The 22003-nt window shown below is 36.2% G+C and overlaps 1 protein-coding gene across 1 annotated transcript in view; it reads left to right on the forward strand.

Moving 5' to 3' along the window:
- The window catches only part of USP9X (ubiquitin specific peptidase 9 X-linked), a 105844-nt gene that overhangs the window by 32041 nt on the left and 51800 nt on the right, over positions 1–22003 (forward strand). Inside the window, 10 exon segments of the mRNA XM_027688868.1 lie at positions 2019–2131; positions 2864–3082; positions 4225–4340; positions 4592–4843; positions 4921–5059; positions 6593–6745; positions 10221–10325; positions 11841–12047; positions 12888–13024; positions 18059–18192. Coding sequence (XP_027544669.1) covers positions 2019–2131; positions 2864–3082; positions 4225–4340; positions 4592–4843; positions 4921–5059; positions 6593–6745; positions 10221–10325; positions 11841–12047; positions 12888–13024; positions 18059–18192 — 1575 coding nt within the window.

The following is a 22003-nucleotide window of genomic DNA, read 5'->3' on the forward strand; positions in this document are numbered from 1 at the left end:
TTTCCAGTGATTAGGGTTCTTAAATAGCTTTTATTCCTAACACAACCAGTGGCCCTCAGCATTCTGGAGTGGTTCTGGGGTAACTACTGTCTTTGTGACCCTGTCTATAAAATAAGAGTGATATTTGCATCCTCTTTAAATCTTTCCAGGAACTAAAATTGAAAGGGACATAACCAAACTAATTGAAGGTAGTAGTGAGAATTAAATTCAAGTGCAAGGAGCAAATTTGACAGAGTAGCATAAATCCTGTCTAGACTGTGACTCGCATTATTTTTGGCAGATGCATTTATTTATGGAAAATTCTCTTATTATGTGTAGGCATCAATGTATTATTCGTCATTAAACAAACCATGAGACTATCAAATAATAGTCTGGAGTTATTTGCTTATAGAAGAAAACCTATTTGGGAAATACTGTTTAATAGCAAAACTGATGTTTATCTTCACAACAATTCTGAAATACTTACAGAGTGTTTTCAGTAATGAGATTTGCTCCAGAAATAAAGGTCATAGTGAGTTGGATGCTATAAATTTTAAAGTGAAAAGAAAAAGTTTGTTTGGCTTGGTTTAGGATTTTGGTTTTTTATAGACCTCTCTTTCAAAAGGATTTTATTACTCCTAGTGTTTACAGTCAGTGTTTAATATGCTGCCAGAACTTTCCAATGTGACACACTCAAGCAAGATGCAAGGCAATTTTTGGAATTTGTAGCTTATTTAAGCTGGAAAGTAACTTCACAGCACAGCATAAACCTTGAGACTTGGTCCCATATCTGTGTTTTTGATGAATTACAAAGGCTTACAGAGTGGGAAAGAGAGGCTTAGTGCCAAAAAAAAAAAATTAATTAGTGTGTGCATGTACACATGTGCATCCAAAAATTAGGCAGCCCAATAACAGGAGTTGTTCCCAACATCCACTGAAGACCATCTCCATCTCTTTCCAGATGATTCGTCTGCATTTCTGTGGAACCACTCAGAGTTCCTTTCTGAAGCTGTATCTTCTGCATTTCCTTGAAATGGTTGTTTTTACCCCTCTTCACTCACTGATTTTTACTGTTAAAAAGTAAATAAGAGATAATATGAAGAAGAACGGAGGATAAAGATTGTACTTATTGTTATTTTTGCTAGTGTATCTGCATGTTGCAAACACAAGAAAAAACCCAACCCCCATCACATCTTTTAAAAAATAACTTCAAAATCATATAAAGGAGTGTAATTTTTTGAGGTGGCTTTACTAGAACACTGATCCATCAAGTTTTTTGTCCATTCAAGCTTATGTAAGTTTGTCTTCACACAAGGCTTTTTTAAAAATTAATTCTGAAGCTTTAAACACCAAACCTTTGAAGTCCAAATGTTGTGGTTTAACCTCAGTGAGCAACTCAGCCCCACACAGCCTCTTGCTCACTCTCCCCTCTAGGATAGGGGAGAGAATCTGAAGGGTAAAAGTGAGAAAACTTGTGGAATGAGATAAAGACAGTTTAAGAGGTAAAGCAAAAACTGTGTGTGCCAGCAAAGCAAAACAAGGAATTCATTCAGCACTTCCCACGGGCAGGTGTTCAGCCATCCCCAGGAAAGTAGGGCTCCATCACGTGTGATGGTGACTGGGGAAGACAAAGATCATCACTCCGAGTGTCCCCCCTTCCTTGTTCCTTGTTCCCCCTGCTCTGTGTGCTGACCGTGACACCATGTGGTCTGGGATATCCCTGTGGCCAGTAAGGCTCAGCTGTCCTGGCTGTGTCCCCTCTGTATTCCTTGTGCACCCCCAGCCTACTTGCTGGCAGCGTGGTGTGAGAAGCAGGAAAAGCCTTGGCTCTCTGTTGTTGCTGCTCAGCAGTAACAAAAACATCCCTGTGTTATCAACACTGTTTCCAGGACAAATCAAAAACACGGCCCTGTAGGAGCTACTGTGGAGAAACCAACACCAGCACACCAGATCTCTTCTTTCAGCATTTAAAAAGTCCATGTAATAACTACCGAAATTCCATGTTTTGATTGCTGTTTTTCTTTTCTGTTTTAAAATAGGCCTTGATGTAAAAAGTGAAGCATGCCAGCGATTTTTTCGAGATGGGTTAACAATATCCTTCACAAAAATCCTTACAGATGAGGCAGTGAGCGGCTGGAAGTTTGAGATTCATGTGAGTTTTTAAAGTTGTGTTTCTGAAAAGGAGGGTAATTTAAATAGGGGAGGAGACTGTAAAATCTGAATTTTTGAAACTCAGCAGTGAACTGTAAGAAGACTCTTGTATGCAGGGATTGAGGCAGGCAGAGGGGAGTCACCTTTCTGTCATTGTTTCACTTTATGGGCTCCAGTGTTTTTGGAAAGAAAAAAACCATGAGAGATGATATGGGGAGGAATGGAACCATGTATGTTTGGTAGTGCAGCTCTTTTTGGGCCGGCTGTCTTTGGCCAGATGTCTGGAGACCCGCTTATTTTTATGTACGTGCTAGGAAATAAAGGTTTTAGCAACCTGTGACTCCTGAGTGTTTGTAGCAGCTGCTTGAACATAAAAATTACCTGCTGGACAGCTAGATACATGCTAAGTGAGAAACTGTGAAGATCTTCGTAAGCAAATTTAAAATCTATGAGAAAAATGGGAGAAAGAAGGAAAAGTTAATAGTACAGTGGTGATGCATGAATGTCTCATCCAAAAACATTTGTCTCTTTTCCCTAAATTTAATTTCTGGCTGAAAACAGATAGTTTAAAGTTTGTTTAAAGCCTTTGTTGGAGGAAGTACAAATTAAAATACAGTGTTGTAAATCTCTTGTGCAACACTTGCATGCTAGGTACAGATGGTTCAGAGTTTATAGTTCATATTCATTGTACAGTCACCTGCCATGTTCTTAGTTGTTGTTTTTTTCTTAACAGAGATGTATTATTAACAACACTCATCGACTAGTGGAACTATGTGTGGCCAAGCTGTCCCAAGATTGGTTTCCCCTTCTTGAACTTCTTGCCATGGCCTTAAATCCTCACTGCAAATTCCATCTATACAATGGTACTCGTCCCTCAGAAACAGTTCCTGCAGGAGTCCAGCTCGCTGAAGATGAACTTTATGCCCGTCCTCCTGACCCACGATCACCAAAGGTATGAGAGCCTTTTCAGACCGTGATTTTAATTTCATGCCGTGTTACCTAATGACATGGTAGCTGTAGAGAAGTGTTTTTAGAGGGGGAGGGGAAAAGCTGCCTTTATTCACTTTATCTCTGAGATGTTCCTCTGCTTATGAGTCCTGGTAGTGATTTAAGGTGCAGTTCCCCTTCTAACTCCTCCCGTCTTTGGTCCACAATCAGATTGTGCCATGTGTTTCTGTGATAAGCTGGCACAACTCTCTTGGAATGCCATTCCCACTGTGTTAATTGGCTTGCTTGGGATTGCCAGTTGATGGATTTGCCTTCTCACTTAACATGATTTTGTAGATGGCACATTTTGAGGAGGGGATTATGTGATAAAGTAGGAATTTTCTCTGCATTTTCTAATAGTTTCCAATGATGGGAAAAATGTTTTTAGTTGGACATGGGATGCTAGTGTCTGGGGGTTTTGGTGGTTTTGGTTTGGTTTTGTGGGGGGGGGAGGTGTATGTCTGAAGGTTTGGTTTTGAGGTTTTTTGTTTGGTTGTGATTGTTTGTTTCTGTAGTTGTGGTTTCTTGGGGTTTTGTTTTGTTTTGTTTAATGGGCAATGCAGATTAGTAATTTTCTGGTTCTTGGCTCTGAACTTTTTCAAAATTGAACTCCAAGTGGCATTGATATGACATCAGGAGTTAATTACATTTTTTGGCTTTCTTCCTTTTTTTTTTTCCTTAGTAGAACTACCAGCTGTTAATATGTAAGAACCAAAGATAAAGAAGTACTAGGACTTCCTGGCATTGCTAGTGCTGTTTAGAAGAATGTTATTTTGGATTTTTAATGTCTTTATGTGTGGCATTATCACATCCAGGGCCAAGAGAAAATACCAAAATTGTCATGCTTTCTGTAGTAACTCAGCAGCCAAAGTAGAACCTGAAGTATAGTCAATTTTATTCCTATGTATTTGACAAATTTCTTTGAACAGCATCTGTTCTTTGACATGATAACAGGAAAGATCTTGTTGCCTATTTTTAAGCATTTCCTTAAAAATGAAAGCTATTGTGAAAACACTTTTTTAAAGCAAATTTTTGTCATTAACAGGTACTTGAAAGTATTTCTAGATGGTAATTTGTAAATGTCAGAAAATAATTGTTATATTGCAGGGTTGGCTCGTAGATCTCATCAACAAGTTTGGCACATTAAATGGATTTCAGATCTTGCATGATCGCTTCATGAGTGGATCAGCATTGAATGTTCAGATCATTGCAGCTCTCATCAAGTAAGTTTTTTTTTAAATAATAATTTATGCATTTGGAAAAGTTGGCCTCAGTGTAAAATATTCTGTTAGCACAAAGCTTAGTCTTTTATTGAAGCACTTCCCCTCACTCCATCTCTTAGCTGCTTGTGTTTACCTTCACCATTTCATGTACTTCTAAGTAGACATGAGTTTCTTGAATTAATTGGACTGTACTATCATAATATTACACAACTACTGATTATGGCACTTTCCCCTTTTTCTTTCTTTTCTAGGCCATTTGGACAATGTTTTGAATTTCTAACATTACATACAGTGAAGAAATATTTCCTTCCAATTATAGAAATGGTTCCACAATTTTTAGAAAATTTAACAGATGATGAACTGAAAAAAGAAGCAAAGAATGAAGCCAAAAATGATGCTCTGTCAATGATAATCAAATCTTTAAAGAACTTAGCTTCAAGAGTTCCAGGACAAGAAGAAACTGTAAAAAATTTAGAAATATTTAGGTTAAAAATGATACTTAGGTAAGATGCTACTTCTAATATGATATGCCACTGCTGACATTTTTTTCCACACTTCTTACATTAAATCTCTCTCACAGGTTGTTACAAATTTCCTCTTTCAATGGTAAAATGAATGCACTAAATGAAGTTAACAAAGTAATATCCAGTGTGTCATACTATACTCATCGACATGGTAATCCTGAAGAGGAAGAGTGGCTTACAGCTGAAAGAATGGCAGTAAGTTCTCCTTTTCACTGAAGTTCACTGAATAGATTTTGTTTCTCCTTATTACTTTAATTATAGCAGTAGCTATATACTGTGGATCCAGCACACACTGCTTATGTTCATATATAGCGTTAGAAACAGTAGGTATCATGTGAAGGTAATAAGTCATTTTAATAGTAGCCTTTCTGTGAAAAAAAGGTTGTATTTGTGTATTTGTGTCAAAGCTGCTGCTAAAAACATGCCTCAAAAATGGATCCTTGAGTACTGTGGGTTTTATATAGTGTTTTAAAAAACCCAAACAAACCTACATAAAAAAAAGTGTGATTCGTTTGAAACTTCAGTGCCACAGTAACTGGAAATTTAATGGTCATTTAAATAAGGATATAGTCTAGGTTTTGTGGTCCAGCTTTTTCTCTTTAGAGTTCCAAGTGACTACTCTGCTTTTCACATTTCAGAAGCTGGTTTCTGTGGTACAGAAAGTTCTAGATACCACATTTTTTTAATTTAGTATTTACATATTTTGAATACTGTTGCTTGAATGTATACATAGGGAACTATGAAAATGAGTATTTGTAAAGTTAAGAATGATTTTTCTCTTCATCTTTGTGAAATTTAGTCGTGTTAAGTGATTTTTTTACTGTTCCACCCATTGCTGTGACTGGCCACCTGTTGTGAGGTCTGTAATTTACAAAAGGATGTCTGACAAGAAAGAATAACTGCAGTGTGATTTTTTTTTTAAAGCAGTAGGAGGAAATAGGTCTCATTTTTACGTATTCCCTACAGTTTGGCATCTCAGACAAGGCCTGTGTTTTTAAATGAAAACTTGTGGATTTAAGTATTTCATGAGATTAGGTTGAATGTTTTAAGTCTGTAATCAAGGACACTGTTGGAAGGTGCGGTGCTGTGGATGTTTGTTTTCTCTTTTGGTGTTCACAGCACACCCTCCTTTACTTCAGCTGAAACAGAACAGTCTGACCGTGTCAGTGACACCACTGAAAAAATTGCATCTACCTAAATATGGCTTAAATATGTCTCTAATTCAATTAGAAGCATTTCAAACCCTATACGTGGCAGCAATGAAATAATCTAATCTTTTTTATATTTCAGTCCTTATGTCCTTTTTATGGGATATACTGTAGGCTTAGCAGTAAAGTTAGAAGTGTCTTTAACAATTTGGTTTTGATATTTAATGACTGTGAATTGGAATGTAAAAATTTTGTTCCTTGATTACAGGCGTTAACTGTTCTTCACATTGGCTTCTTATGTTTGAAGTAGTTTGAACATTTATATTCTTTGAGTTCATGATTTTAATATGCCTGAAAAAAATTTCCCCTTAAGATATCCCAGTGATGAGCACAATGGATTATTTTTAATGCTGATTTTTTTTTTTTTAGGAGGAAATTAAAGTTAGGGATAAATACCTTCCCCTTGTGCTGTATCTCTCTTGCTTAATCTGTAACAGGTTGCATTTTTTCTTTGTAGTTTAAATGTCAATGATGGCACCTGAATAATTTGAGATGGCACTACTTTTTTTTTTATATTCAGGAATGGATCCAGCAGAACAATATTTTATCAATTGTGTTGAGAGATAGTCTTCATCAACCTCAATATGTAGAGAAGTTAGAGAAAATTCTCCGTTTTGTCATCAAAGAGAAAGCCCTTACTTTGCAGGATCTTGACAACATTTGGGCTGCACAGGTAAATAATTCAGCTGCTCGTCTGCTACTGCACGGGAGGGATGTTGTTGTATGTCATGTATTGAGAAGACAACCTGGGCTTCTTTTGCTTAGTGTTAGACAAAACTAAAGAAAAAATTGAAATCAAATAGTGTTCTTTTTTGGGGTCCTGGATCTCAAAGCTGTCTTCTCAAATGTCTTCAGCGGAAGGGATCAGCTACACACATGTAGAGTCTAAAGGAACGGTTCAGAACATGGTGCAAAAGTTACTCTAAGTATTAAGGAACCCACGGTGTCGAGCAAAGACATGATACATGATATTCTTAATGCATTTTAAAATATTAAGTTATGTATTGCTTATTTTTGAGTTCACCACAGTTGTGTAAATTTTTGCTGGGCAGAGCGTGATTAGTGAGACTTAAATAATAATATAATGATGATAATAGTAATATAATAATAATGACTATTCCAGAAGTTAAGTGCAAATTCTTTTCTTTGTGTTGTAAAGATTATTTTTGAAAAATTACAAATTTTGCAATATTGACTTGTTTACTTAAATGATTGGTGAAGCTGGTCTTCCTAGCTGTGGGTTGCATGAGTTTAATACACAGAATAGGCAGCTGAAGAGACAAAATCATTAAGAATTATTGACAATACCGAAATAAAAAGTCATTTTAGGATAGAGAACAAGCACAAGTACATAGATCCTTTTTCATAAATAATGGGTAGTGGAAGTGATTGTAGGAGTAAGCCCTCAGGCCAGTCTTTCAAGTCTGGGAAGGCTAAATCTGATTAAGAAGACAGAGAGCTGTACTGGTTTGGGCAGGGACAGTTAAATTTCTTCACAGTAGCTTTTGTAATAACTGTGTAAGTAAAGCAAAAGATTTACCTGTTGATCTCAACCCACGAATTTTCTCACTTTTACCCTCCTGATTCTCTTTCCCCATCCCACTGTGGGTGGAGGGTGAGTGAGCAGCTGCGTGGAGCTCAGTTGCCAGCTGGAGTTACACCATGACAAGAGCTAATACAGGAGTTGGGTGGTATTATATCCATAGTTTACGTGTGTTCATGCTGTTCTGAAAATGTAACAGTTTGGCTTAAATGGACTTTTCCAGGTGTCCCTGTACTACTTTCAGGTTGCACTTCAAACCCTTGGGGCTAGTTCAACTAAATTCATAATGTCTAGACTTCAATTCCATCCTGATAGTAACTGTGCAGGCTGAAACTCAGTAAAGTCTTTCCTCATTATCCCAAAGCCCTATTCGGAAAATTTCATCATGTAACAGAGCAATACACAGATTACTTGAATTAGTGTCTGTAATTACAGTTACTTTTTAGCTTGTGATCTGTAGATATTTGCAGACTGCAAGATATCTGTGGGGCAAAAAAAAAAGACTTTGAGAGGTTAGTTTGCTGTTAGTAGGCTTATTTTAGCTATATGAGAGCCTCACTTTTGATAGTAGTTTTGCCCTGTATTTTTTTGTGAGGAAAAATTTATTTGTGAGAAAATAACTCTTATTCAGGTAGATGGTTTCACTGCGGCTTTAGCTGTGGAATTAAAATAGACTAAAAATTAAGAATACCAAAATCTGCTAGTACAGAATGATTTTTACCAACTTCACTACTCCCTATGTACAGTAGTTTGTAGAAGTTCTTATTAAGTGACTGTTGTAAGAGCAGCTGGAGCATGAAATTCAGTAGCGAGGAGTTGATTTACTGTGTAGCTTTATATAACAGGCAGGTTATTTTAGCTCGGCCTCTGCAGCAGTGATGAGGTTTTGCTTTTGGGCTCAAGTCGTTGTGCTGCTGCACCAGAGAATCTTAGTTAAAAACTAGAATAAAAATAAGTAGTTTATTAAAGTATTACAGTCACATTGCTTTTACTTTTAGAAGGCAACCTGAGTTTTAATTTTATTGAAGTGTTTTCATGTCTTACAAAGCCACTACTCCTACTCACAGTATAGAAGTGTATTTGATTCAGAGAGTAATGCTGTAAGTCTTTAAAGGCAAGCTTTAAGTTGCAGCCTGTGGAGTTGCAGGGAAAGATCCAGCAGGACAAGACACAAAATGGCAGAGGTTGAGGTCTCATTATTCTGGAGTATTTAATTGGAACTTTACAGGCACTTCCTGTTTCTGCACAGCAAGCTGGGATGTCACACACCACATTCCTTCTCTCTTCCCACTGTCTGGTAGTGCTTCCCCATGTCTGTCAAAAACCTCCCAAGACAAGAGTTGTTACGTGCCTTATTCTCTCCTTGTTCCTCCCAGGAGCTGTACATACTTCTGCTTCTATTTGTTATATTGTAGATGCCTTTTCTGCCCTGCATGCTCTCAGGTTTTTTTTCTATCCAGGAAATAGTCTGATAAGAGAAAGAAATTATACAATATTTTGCAGAATCGAGTGGGTTTAGTAATTCCCCCTCTCATAATCTTACCCATAACATGAAAACCAACATTACTACTTAAATTCACTTTATTTCAAACAAAAATTTATGGCGCACGATAAAGAATTTAAGGCATAGCATGTAACAAAGCTATTAGTCTCTTTTCTGTTTTTAAGTGAATTACTGATGCAAGCTTTTAGAAGGAATTGAATTTCAAAACTGCTTATGCATGTATTTTTAATAGTGTACAAAGATTAATTACATCAGAATGTGTATTCTAGGTATTTGGTTTGCATTTTTTTATTCCTTGCTTACGGGAAAATTTTCTACAGTAAATCAGTTGATTCACATACTCCAAATTTGTTCATATTGAGTGCAGATGTGAAGTACAGGATGCTTTTTTCCCCTTATTGCCTTCCTCCTTAAATGTCAAAATTGTCGTGTACACTGAACTCTGGGTTGAAATCATGTCTAGTGTAATACTGAACATCTTGTCCTTAGTTGTTTGATTGTTAGATTTTTAAGATTAAAAGCTGCTGGACTTTTAAATATGGTCTGCCAACAAGTTGTTTGTAATAGAAAGCTTTAGTTGTCTGTGAATGCACTGCCACAAAAGAAGTACTTCAGCCTGAGAAACTACGTGGAAATACTAAAAATTGGTTTACAGGTTACAACACCTCAGTGAAATTCATTGCAGAAGTGGATTTTGAGTCCTTTCTTGTTAAAAAAAAAGAAAACCACACAAAACCAACATTAAATTAAAATACTGATTTGTAAGTTAAAATCCCCTTTTAGACTTCATTGTTCACTGTCCCAGTTCGATTTTGTAACAGCAACAAAAAAATAAATATTGTGATGCTGCAGTATTTATATTCTAAATAAATACTTGTGCACACACACACAGAGGACACTTTAATACTTACACATACAAGGGAAATGTAAATATTGTGAATTCCCAGTGAAGCAAGTATTCAGTTTGCCATGCTGCTCCCACAGCATCAGCTCTTCTTGCTGGCCACCTCAGTCTGCTTGTAAAAATGGTGTTGGGTGTCTTGCTGCTTGACTTAAATATGAATTGCTACAAATGGTGGATTCTTTTTCTCTTCTCAACAGGCAGGAAAACATGAAGCCATTGTAAAAAATGTACATGATCTCCTCGCAAAATTAGCTTGGGATTTCTCTCCTGAACAGCTTGATCACCTGTTTGATTGTTTTAAGGTAGTTATGCATGTTTTGACTGTATTCAGGAAATGGGTTGTGAAGTTTCATGCAGATTTGTGGCTTTTTCAGTGTCTTACTTTCTACTTATTTTAGATAGTTGGCTTCAGTGTGTTAAAAGACTTCTTAATGTGTAGCAACAGTCTCTAATGTTCAATTCTAGAAATGCTTTTCTTTAATGAGCGCTCCTTGTGACATTTTCTATTTACTTTCTGTGTAAACAAAGGCTAGTGATGCTTGTTTAGTAGACAGTTTTGTTTTCTGGTTTGAACACTTTGGGGTCATGCACATCTGTTGAAGTATTTAAGTGTTAAAGTTACCTATTAATATTAAAGTTGCCTTTAGCAATCCTAGGAATATAGAATTTTCCAAATAAAATAAGTTACTTATCCTAAATACCTTTTTACATTTCTTCCAAATTAATAAATGTTGGTGATTTAGTAAATGATGTTTTTTCTCCTGGCATTAGAGTAGGTTTTGTCAGGTTTAGCAGGCACTGCTACTTTTGATCTTAAAGTGGAGGAGATCAAGGACTTCCGTTCCCCACTCCCCCAACTTCCTCTTTATCATGTAATGATTTTTCTCTGTTTAGCACACATACAGAATGACACAGCCCCAGGAAGATAAAGTTGAATGTTTATAAACATATAATGATTTGATTTGAAATCACAAAAAAACTTGTTTCTGAAAGTTTAGTTACTCACAGGCTTTTTATGTATAACATTTAACATTTACAGCTTCCAGCAGTGGTGCTCTCTGGCTTGTTTTACTGTTTCACTTTCAGGACATGATCTGCTGTTTCACTTTTAGGACATGATGAGCTTTGTAGTCTCTGTTTTCTGTTTTTAGATAAATGCATTATGGACATATTTTGGCTTACGTGCAATTTGTGCTCTTATTAATGGGGTCCTGTAGTTTGGTGAATAAGGGTCTAATGTTCTGTAGTTCAGATGCTGAACTCAGTGCTCAGAAATTCTGTGTGTAAACTGTTTTCTCAGACCTTGAGAGATGGATATAAAGTGATGTTATACTGAAAACTTTCTCAGAAAAAAGTTAATTCAGAGGGCATTTGTTTTGGTCAGATTCAGAGGCACACATGATATTATAATTTTACTCACATAGTAATTATAAGTTATCTAAGAAGTCTTTAAAGAATAAGCACAGGAGTTTTGTGAAAGCATTTGCAAGAAACAGCTGAGTCCACTCTGACTGTTGGTGAACTTGTCAATGGTAATGTTAACTTTTACAAGAACATATATGATCTTTAAACAAAGAGATGCCTTTTTTTAAGCCTCAAGTTGAATACACTTTAGTTGTAAACACTAGAAGAGCTCTTCAGTTGTGTCTGGCTTATGTACTATGAGCTCTAATGTGCTCTTTGTTTTTAATGAAAGAAATGAAACTTCTTCATGTAGTTGCATCAGTTTATTGTTGCATCATTTGTTAACAGTGCAGGTTATGTGTGGAATTTAAAAAAAAAAAGGCTGGTTTTTATAATATTTTTTTAAATATTAGGCAAGTTGGACGAATGCAAGCAAGAAACAGCGTGAGAAACTGCTTGAGTTAATTCGCCGCCTTGCAGAGGATGACAAGGATGGTGTGATGGCACACAAAGTGCTGAACCTTCTGTGGAATTTGGCTCACAGTGATGATGTACCAGTTGATATCATGGACCAGGCTCTTAGTGCCCATATTAAAATCTTAGATTACAGCTGTTCACAGGTGAGTGATCTGGTATGTTCTGCTGTGAAAGAAGTCACTGAGTTTCCTTCCGTTCCCCATGAAAAATTGAAGGGATTTGGTAATTTAGCTAAAGTGTTCTCTGTCATTGATTTGTATTATTGTACTGACATCCTGGTACTTTTAAAATGTTATGGGACATATTTTAATTAACACAGTTAGTGCTTTAATTGGAGGTAGTGAAATTCATCAGTTTGCCTGTCTTGTTGCAATTGCTGATGAGCACACTGGAAGAACTGGAAATGGACCCTGCCAAAGTAAATAGGGAGAAAGAAAAAGCAGCCCCACTCCTCCTGTCTTTGCTTTTTCCCAAACTCAATTATACTGATCTGTTTTGGTGTTTTATTTTTTTTCCCACTTAGTCCTTATATGTCTTGTATAATATTAGAAAGGACCTAGCAAAGGTCCTTTCCAAACTACTACACACACTCCTTCCCCACCCAAATTCTGTGGAAGTCTGCCAGAGCAGTGCTTCATTACAGTCCAAAATGAATCCATTATCTGTCTTCTTAAGTGAAGAAACAGTTTGTCATTGTTTTTTGGTATTTTATAACAATGAGTAGAAATAAATGAAAACTTTAAGAGAGAGCAAATTATTTAAGCGCTTCTTAAATAAGTACTGAGCGCTTGAAGGCACGGAGTTCGTAACACACTAGTGACTTCTACCACCATATTGTGCTGCTCAGGTACTTTCCTTATGCTTCAGAACTCAGGTGATCTAGCATTTGTTTGGTGTTGTATGTGTGTTCTGTCTTGGAAACAGTGAAGGAATTATAGTTTTGCAATATACTTGATTTTGATTATGAACTGCTGTTCTTTAAGGATCGAGATACACAAAAGATCCAGTGGATAGATCGTTTTATAGAAGAACTTCGCACAAATGATAAATGGGTCATTCCTGCACTGAAACAAATTAGAGAAATTTGCAGTTTGTTTGGTGAAGCACCACAAAACTTGAGGTAAGAATTGAATGCAAATGAAGTTTCCTCTGCCAAAAGGCAGATGGGTTGGAATGAGGCCAGTTTAACTTTTTTTTTTTACAAAAGGTCAATAAAACTTAGGTAAAACCGTAACCTGTGTTGGAAGATGTTCTTGAGTTTGTTTTAGTGTGTATAAATAGTCTCTAAAAATTCAGGCACCTAAGTTCAGTAAGAGACCATTAACTGCTGCTTCAAACATGGTTTTATTAATTTTTATAATTGTAGTCTAGTGGAAAATCTGAGTTTGTTTTTCTGTTATTCATGGACTTCCCTGCCTAACAATGGAATTAGCTTACTAAGTGTAAGTATATTTTATGTTTCTATGTGGATGTATGCACACACATCCAAAAACACAAACATATCCACCCATCCCTGTTCTTTGATGACAAATTCATGCAGGTCATCTAGTTTATATGCTTGAAATCAAAGGTGACTTTTTGGTCTGGGAGAAATACTCTACTGATTTTCTCTCCTGAACGGAATTGGTTTACTGGGGGGAGGGAGTTTGCTTGTTTTGTGGGGGGTTCATTTGATGGTTGTTTTTAAAAGGAAATAAAAATGAAAAGCAGTTGTCTGTTTGGACTTGTTAAAGTATATGTGCTTGTTTTAGTTATTTTAAATGTCTTCTCACTGCAGAAATAGCTAAGATTCTGTGCCCCTAACAGTATTTGTATCCACATCAGAATTTTTACAGACTGCTGAAAAATATTGTTTGCTTGTCAGTGGTGCACAATTGCTTTGTCTTAAAACTTGTGAGCAGATAAACTATTCAAATCAGTGTTGCTGTTACAGTCGGTTTACAACAAAGATCAAGTCAGGGAAAGTTAAGGAAAATAAGCCTCAGTTTGCACAACACTATCTTCTTACTGATACCATATTGAGGAGCAGTGATAATACTGCATTCCTGGCTTTTAGAGTTTTCTTTATTAACTTAGTTTGCAACATATTTCTCAACTTTTTCATAATATTTTAATCCTTTACAGTTTCACATTAATGATTGCTTGAGGTTTATCCAACAAGGTCACAATTTGAATGCTTTTAACACAGTGCCTTTAACAAAGATGCTTTGCTTTAAGTAATTATTGAAGCAGAGCTCATTCAAGGCACTGATTTAGGTTTCTGCTCTGAAGTAATAAATATATAATAAGAACCGAACTTCTTTTGATTGTGGAAGTGTAGGTTTCCTGTATGGTCTGTGTACAGTTAGATGGCTTGAATGTCTCTCCTCTTTGTTTATCAGACTATCTCATCCTCAGATTTCCGGGCAGTCTGCATTGCAGTATGTAATAACACCTCGCATTTATGCAGGATTTGAAAACAAATATGGCAGGAAAATAAACTTTGAATTGAAAGTTTTAATCAAGGGACTTACAAAGACCTCTTCCTGTGGAGCATCCTTTGTTAGCAAGATACTGTTGAGGGAGTTTTTTTAGTCAGATATTACTGCCCAAGTGGCTGGGAAACCTACCGAGTGAAAACATTATTTTGAAATAATCACTGACTTTCCAGTCCTCCTAGTTTTCTGATAACTGTTGATAGGGTTTGGAAATTGTAATCCATGCATCCCATACCTCTTCCTATCACTTTACGTTATCTGACTTAAAACTTTAATGCCTAACATCCTTCTAGCATTTGAATCGAAAACAGGTCAAAGTAGGTGTATGTAACTACTGTCTGAAAAACATGTCTGAGAGCTTTCTGTGTGCAACAGTAGTCCCATTTTCTTTATGCTGCTCTTTTGGGGTGATGCAGTTGATTGGCAGTGGCAATGAAAAGTTCAGTCCAGAACAGCAAAGGCTGCTGATTCTTGGCAAAACTAAGTATAAATTGTCTTATTCTATTGGCACTGTAGAAATTCTTTTGGGAGGGAGGTTTTAATTGTTGCTAGTTATTCATGCAGTGGAACAAAGTGATGAATTGGTTGTACAATTGCTTTGGCAAAGTTTAGCTCTCTGACCACAGAGAAACGCTACATGTTTTGGGAAGTTCAGCTTAATCAGAATTACAACAGAAAATAATTCTTATGTAAGTGCAAGGACTCTTACAGGTGCAAGAATGCTTTTTAATACTGAGAAAGAGTCTATTACTCAACATGCTGACCTTTACTGTACAGATAATTAATCATCTTAATTTTCTCTGTGTTGGCTGATGGAGCTAAAGCCTCCCTAGACCAGTGTCAAGCACTTAAGTTTGACCTGTATCTACCTGATACAGGTAGATATTTTTTGCCCAGAAGAATTAATTGAGCATTGGCAGTTCAGGGGTTTTGATAGTGCTTTAGGGCAACAATGATGCTTCAAGTCACTTTTTAGCCAAGGTAGTAGAATTTGCTGGAATTGGTCACTGCTGTTTGGATTTTTAATGGTACATAGCATTTGTTCATTTAGCAAAACAACTCTCATCTCCAAAAGCTGAGTTATATGGGCAGTATTATCTTGGGCAAGATATATGTGCAGATAAATATTTTTTTTAATCTGTTTAAATTAAGTTGTTTGGAATTTTGCCTTTGTCAATTTGCCAGTATTTTTCTAGCAAATAAGCATTCTGGCTATGAAATGTCCTTTGTCGTATTGCCAAAATACTTCATCATCCATTTCAAAATGCTATTTTTTCTTTTTATACATTGGCTTTGGGCATCCATTTAGTAGAAACACAATGAAAATCTGAGTTTTGCTGTTAGCTTCAATTTTTCGTGCTCCTCAGTTGTTACACATTAATGAGTGTGTACTAACTAATGTGTAATAATATTACACATTAAATGAATGTGTTCTAATGGCAACATCATAATACAGTCTAACCTTAGATGCTTAAGGAAAATTTTAGTTGCATGTAGAATTTGCTTAAATACTAGAAAGCATGCTAAAAGAGCTTGTCAGATCAGCTTTTTTTCCTGTGCCTGAAGACAATAATTTTGCCTTTGACTTCATCCTAACAGATGATCAAAATAACATCTTAAATGTTGCTCACAAACATAGTGTAACAGCTCACAACTCATAGCTCATAACTCTAGTTATTACAGTTATTCAACTTTTAGAAATAGTCGCTAACCAAGGTGAGTCTGTGTGCAAATTTACTGTTTGTGCACGTAGTTGAGAAAGGAGAGAAGTAAATAATATCTGACGGAGAACATTGTAGTCTTCTGCTGATAAAGCTTTTGTGTTGCTGTACTCTGTGAGATTGATACAAATGCTTAATATTATGAGTATAAATATACGCTCCAATATCTGGATTCTGCAAAACACCCCATCTTGCTTCTATTTGTTCCTTTAGTTGTTTCATAATATGTATTTCCCAAATAGTCAGTGTTCTTATTTGCTGTTACCCTTTGTGAATGCAGCTCTCTGTCTAGAGGTAACATCTTGGGTAGTCACTAAAATAGAGACATCCAGCCTTTTCCTGTGTTTGCTGCTGGTTTATTCTGAGTAAGGAGGGTTGGTGGAGATGGAATGAAGCATAATTGGAAAAGTTTCTTAAAGTGAAAACAAAGAATGTTCTGAGTATATGAAGTTCTGTATGTTTTTTCTTTTATGCATCCATCCATTCTGTTTTCTCTTTGACAGAGATCTCAGTCTCTGGGTTTCTTTTTAACACAATTTGTGTTTTAAGTCCCCTTTCAAACTGTTTTAGAAAACTCTGCATATTATGAAATTCAATCTTCTGAAGACCACAGTGCTTAGGAGGGCAAATTATGTTGGTAGCAGATAAAATTATTGGCAGGGTGTTGATGGCTTCTGTCTTTTAAACCCAAATTGGCAATGATCTTTGGTCCAGTGAATCAGTTTATCTGTTGTTGTTACATCTACAGTGAAATGTGGTTATCAGCTGCAAGATCACTGTCAGCTGGTGCTGGAACTGGGATTTCTTGCCTTCCCCACTGTTCTCTAAAGGTGTGGGGATACTGTAGAGTGCTGTAGGTCTTGTAGTGTGGAGACCCTGTTTCCTAGGAAGGATGAGGATTCCTACCTGTAATCCATTCAGGTAATTCTAGGGTCTACTTTTTGAAGTGTTGAAGGAAAAGAGAACAATTCTGAAATGACATTTTTCTTTCCTCAGGGCAGGCTATGGGATCAGCTGAGTGCTAATGAGGAATTTCACTCTTCCCCCTGACACCCACTTGTTTTCTTTTTTTCTCTTTACCATGGAAGAGCAGCACTAGTTTGCCTTGTTTATGCAGTCCAGATCAGTGCTCTGATCTGCAACTACAGCAGTTGAGACATTTTGAGAGTGTTCTGCAGAGGTGATGAGTCCCCAGGTTCTAGTATTTGATAGTGTTCATGGCATGTGGGTCTTGGACCCAAGCTTTTTATTTTCTTTTGCAGTTTACTTTTGTAATCTAAATATGTCTAGTGTTGTTTAAGAGCAGCATTTTTTGCCAGGTCTTGAATTTATAATCTAATTATTTATTTGGGATATTTCTTTTTTTGAACTTTTCTGGATTTTTTTTTTGGCTCTATGATTTGTGTGTCTGCTTTTTTTGTTTGTACCAACATTTTCCCCAGATATCGTTAAAAAAAAATCAATATTGTTTGCAGGTTTTTTAACTGTTGTGATTATTTGCTAGTGTTCTTTCACTGTGGTCTCAAGTTTTACTTAGTGTTTTAATATTAAATATAGAAAATATCAGATGGCTGAGGAAGAAAATGGGTTGTGTGTGTTGTAGTTACACTACAGCTGAGGGTCTCTGTCAATACTGTGCACTTTGTGGGCAGGTATTTCCAGTCTGTCTTGCTGCAGACATTCTCCCTCTAGCACACTGAGCTGCTCAGATCGCTTTGATATTTTTCATACATATTGTAACTGTATAATCCTCACAAATTCGCTGCTTTTAGTAACTGGTAAGAACTGTTGGTATGTCAGAAGAAAAAAAGGAAAAACATTGTCAGAAACTTAATATGATTTCTATTCAAGATCCTTTAAGAACTTGCATCAAAGATTATTTGCTTAAATTGATTTCTGAACTGTTAGGTACAAGACTTCTCTGCTTTTACTTTAACATTTGTATTTTATTTTCAGTCAAACTCAGCGAAGTCCCCACGTGTTTTACCGACATGACTTAATCAATCAACTTCAGCACAATCACGCCCTAGTTACATTGGTTGCAGAAAATCTCTCTGCCTATATGGAAAGCATGAGGCAGTATGCTAAAGGTAAGTTTTAACAAAAAATGTGCCTCATAGAATGTATGAAAACTCCAGTTGAAAGTGGAGTTAAAAGCAAATCGCCCTAATAAAATAACTATGACGTTTATTTGTTTAATTTTCAGGTGTCTGTGGGGTTGAAAGCTTTTGTGGTGTCTGATTGCATTAGAAATTGCATTAAAATGCTATTTTTTTCTTTTTTATAATTGAAAATATGTGTTTTGTAGCTGAACATGAGAAAGTGGCATCTCTCATTTATCTGTAGATTGATAAACATCATCTTGGCCTACTTAGGCTAGGGTAGTTATTTTTGTGGAAAATCTTAGTCGTAAAGCTTCTAGTTTTGAATTTTTGAAGGCTCCTTTGAGAAGCTTTTGTAATCACCTCCTTTTGAAGCCAGTATTTGGAATTTGTCAGGGGGAAGGACTTTAAACCACAGGGATACCATTTGTTTTTACAAGGTAACTCCTGTATTTGTTCAGTTGCTTTCTCACTGCAGTTGTTACTGGCAGCACTTTGGCAGCACATTGTGTTAGTGTTTATATATTTTAGGCTAAACTCAGCCCTTCGCTGATGAATTTACCCTCATACTCTGGATTAACTTTTAGCTACTGAGGTAGAAGTGTGGAAGTGAAGGATAATAGTGGACCAAGAAACTCCTTGTTACACTAGACCACAGTATTTTAATATAAAATTAAACCAACAGAAGTGAAAGGAGGAGGTTTACACCCCTCCTTCTCCACCACTGACTTTACTGACTGGAACCAGGGACTGTTTTCTACCCTGGCATCATAACATCCTGCCAGCCTTTCAGTTGCTTCTCAGATATGGCACAGTATGTGGTGGAGGAATTCAGTGTAGACAGTCCAGAGAGGACAGGATATTTGCACATTCTGAAATTTGTGTCTTACACCACTAGGGAAGGTTGCCAACACGCCTTTAATTTTGGATTTCATTTAATTTTGGAGTACTAAGTATGTATATTTTATATAAAAGATTCTGAAAATATGTCCTTGAGGATGTGTGTGAATAGTGGTGCTCTGTGAAGATGGTCACTTCTGCCAGGTATAGGTCAGTGAGAATGACAGTTAAATCTGCACACTGCAAATACATTTCTCTATTCAGGAATACATGGGGGTATTACCCTAATTTAAGTTCCTTAATTAATGATAGCATTGCACTAATTAGTGTTAAAATGATACTAAATTATTTGGTCTGTTCTCAAGCCATAATGTCTTAGCCCTAGTCTTCACAGGAAGGTGGAATAGAAGAAGTGTTAGTCATGTAACTTCTGTAAGCTGTTGGAGTGCTCTTTAACTTTGCTAACATGATGCAAAAATGTCATTTTATTTACAATGAACTTCACATTTTAACTATATTGATATCTTTAGTTTGTGATTCTGTTCTTCTTTCTCTTGGGCTTTGACCAGATGTGAAATCTGGGGTTTGGCCTCAGGGTTAGGAGGGAAACATCATGAACAGCTGTATTCTAAAGCAATGCTGTGTTTGTCCAAAAATAGCCTACACATGCTGTTGGTGTATGAACTGTTTTTCATTCATTTCAGTCACATCCCACTGCCCTGCCCCTCCCCAGCTTTAATGACTCAGTTAAGCGAGAATATGAACATCTTCAGTGTGATAGGAACTACATGTGTGTGAAGGGTTTAAATTTAATCTAATTACAAAGCAATTAAATTATGCTTTCCTGAGACAAAGCTGTTGCAGAACTTCTCATTTGCATCAGAGAACAAAAACAGATGAATAATAGTGTGGATTTTTTTTATTAGATACTTTATTACATTATTGAGGGCAACCAGAAAATACCTCCTAATGTTCCAGATACTGTACTAAATAAGACACAGTTCCTGTGCAAAAACTCTTTAATTTTCAGCTTTATATACTAAATAGAGCAGAACATAGAGCACTGTGAAGTTTTTCTTCCATGCCTTAGTGGAGGAGGAGAAATATGCCAGGGGGGCATATAAATGAAAGGAGAAAAAAGATTATGCATGTGAGGACAGAAAGAACTGGAAGCTGTAGAATTAAGCTTGGCTGGAGAAGGTGAATGAGACAGAGGGAAAAAATTCAAGGCAAACGTCCAGACAGCACAAGTCAAACAAATGCCATAGAAATGAAAAATCCAGTTGTCAACAGATCTCTTTGGCAGTTAACACTGCAATTATTGTGTAATTTTGGATATTTTTAAAATAATTTTGAATTTGCCATATTTTTGTTTTCCTTGAAGGCTTCCATAGTTGTGTTGTCTGATGGAGAACAGTACTCCTATTCTCCTGTTATTCACTAATGCATAGTATTTTCTGTGATAGTCACTTTTATATGTTTGCCTTTTTAAAGAGAAGCCTAATCTATGTTTCTGAATTTTTTCCATGCTTTATGATTTTCCCTTCTACTGAACTTACCCTTTCCTCCAACTCTGTAAAGTCCTCCATGAGATGAGACAACAGCTATTGCATTTTGTAGTCCTGAAGGAGGTCACAGTTTCATCTTTTCGATGATTTATCAAAGATCTTTTGAAAATTTTAGAAGATTGCTAGTCAGTTCTCCTTTATGTTCTGTTTTTCTGAAGTAATAAAAAAATCCAGTGTGTTAATGAAATGTAATTATTTGTAGAAATTGTGCCATATGATCTTCCATGTGTGTTTATCACTAATTAGACTTAAATTTTCAACCAATTGTTTTTTGATCGCTTATTTCTCTGTTCATTCTTCTGCTCCAGTATGTAAAAACAATTTTTAAGGAGATCACACTTGGACTTGCTGTGGGATGCACAGATTAGAAAATAAATCTGGCAGATGTAGAAAGAATGTGATATAGATAATATTTAGGGAGACAGAATTTTTTTGTAGTTCAGAGTGTTTCAGAATTCTGAAGTGCATCCATGCTGCCTTTGGGCAACTGGCTGGGTTTGAATATTTGAGTTCTTCTGTCATTGCCAGTGTTGATGTTGTTGTGTCTGTGAATTAAACTCCAATCAGGAAAAAAAATCCCAGATAGTCCCCATAGTGAAAACAAATGAACACCACCACCACCACGTCCCCCTCAACAAAATAAAATCAAACAAAAAACCCACCCAAAACGCCCAACACTTCAAGTAATTAGTTTTAATTTCTCTGCAATATGCTTATCTACTCTAATTATTTCTTATTCTGGAACCACAGCATATTTTACCAGTGTTCTACGTGTAACACTGAAGTAATTTTTGTTTTGCTACCTTTATATTCTTTCTTCGGTTTTTTTTTTTCACATTTCTTCTTTTGATAATTGTCCATTTATGATTACTTCATTGGGGTTATAATTTAAATTTTTGAAGGATTTCCAGTGAACATATTGTCTCCAGTTTTGCAGACATCAGTTAACTACTGGTCTTCTGTTTCCCCTTTTATTTTATTTTTAAGGTAATGTACCTTTTACACTTGGATATAGAGAGCAATATGACAATAATTTTTCTCTTAATTTTGAAACATTGATGCACTTCAGCTATTAGACTGGTTTGGTTTGGGTTTTTTCCCCCTCCCTGATTTAATAGGAGATACTGATTTTCAGCTCTGAAGATAAATTCTAGTATTAATCTTGATGTTGTCATGATACAGTCTGTCATGGTTGGGTCATCTTAGCTAAAGGCAATCTGTACACCTTTGCAAATAAGAAATACAGCATTAATTAGTTTATAAGGGAGCTGTCATAATGAACATGTGTCGTGATGAAATACTGTTAGTACAGATGAAAGTAGTGTGTGTAGAGATCTAGATTGTATCTCTTTAATTAATAAAACCCAAACAACCAACCAAACACCAAACAA

This window comes from Neopelma chrysocephalum, unplaced genomic scaffold (assembly GCF_003984885.1).
Source record: "Neopelma chrysocephalum unplaced genomic scaffold, ASM398488v2 Primary Assembly neopelma1_76, whole genome shotgun sequence".
Taxonomy (NCBI): domain Eukaryota; kingdom Metazoa; phylum Chordata; class Aves; order Passeriformes; family Pipridae; genus Neopelma; species Neopelma chrysocephalum.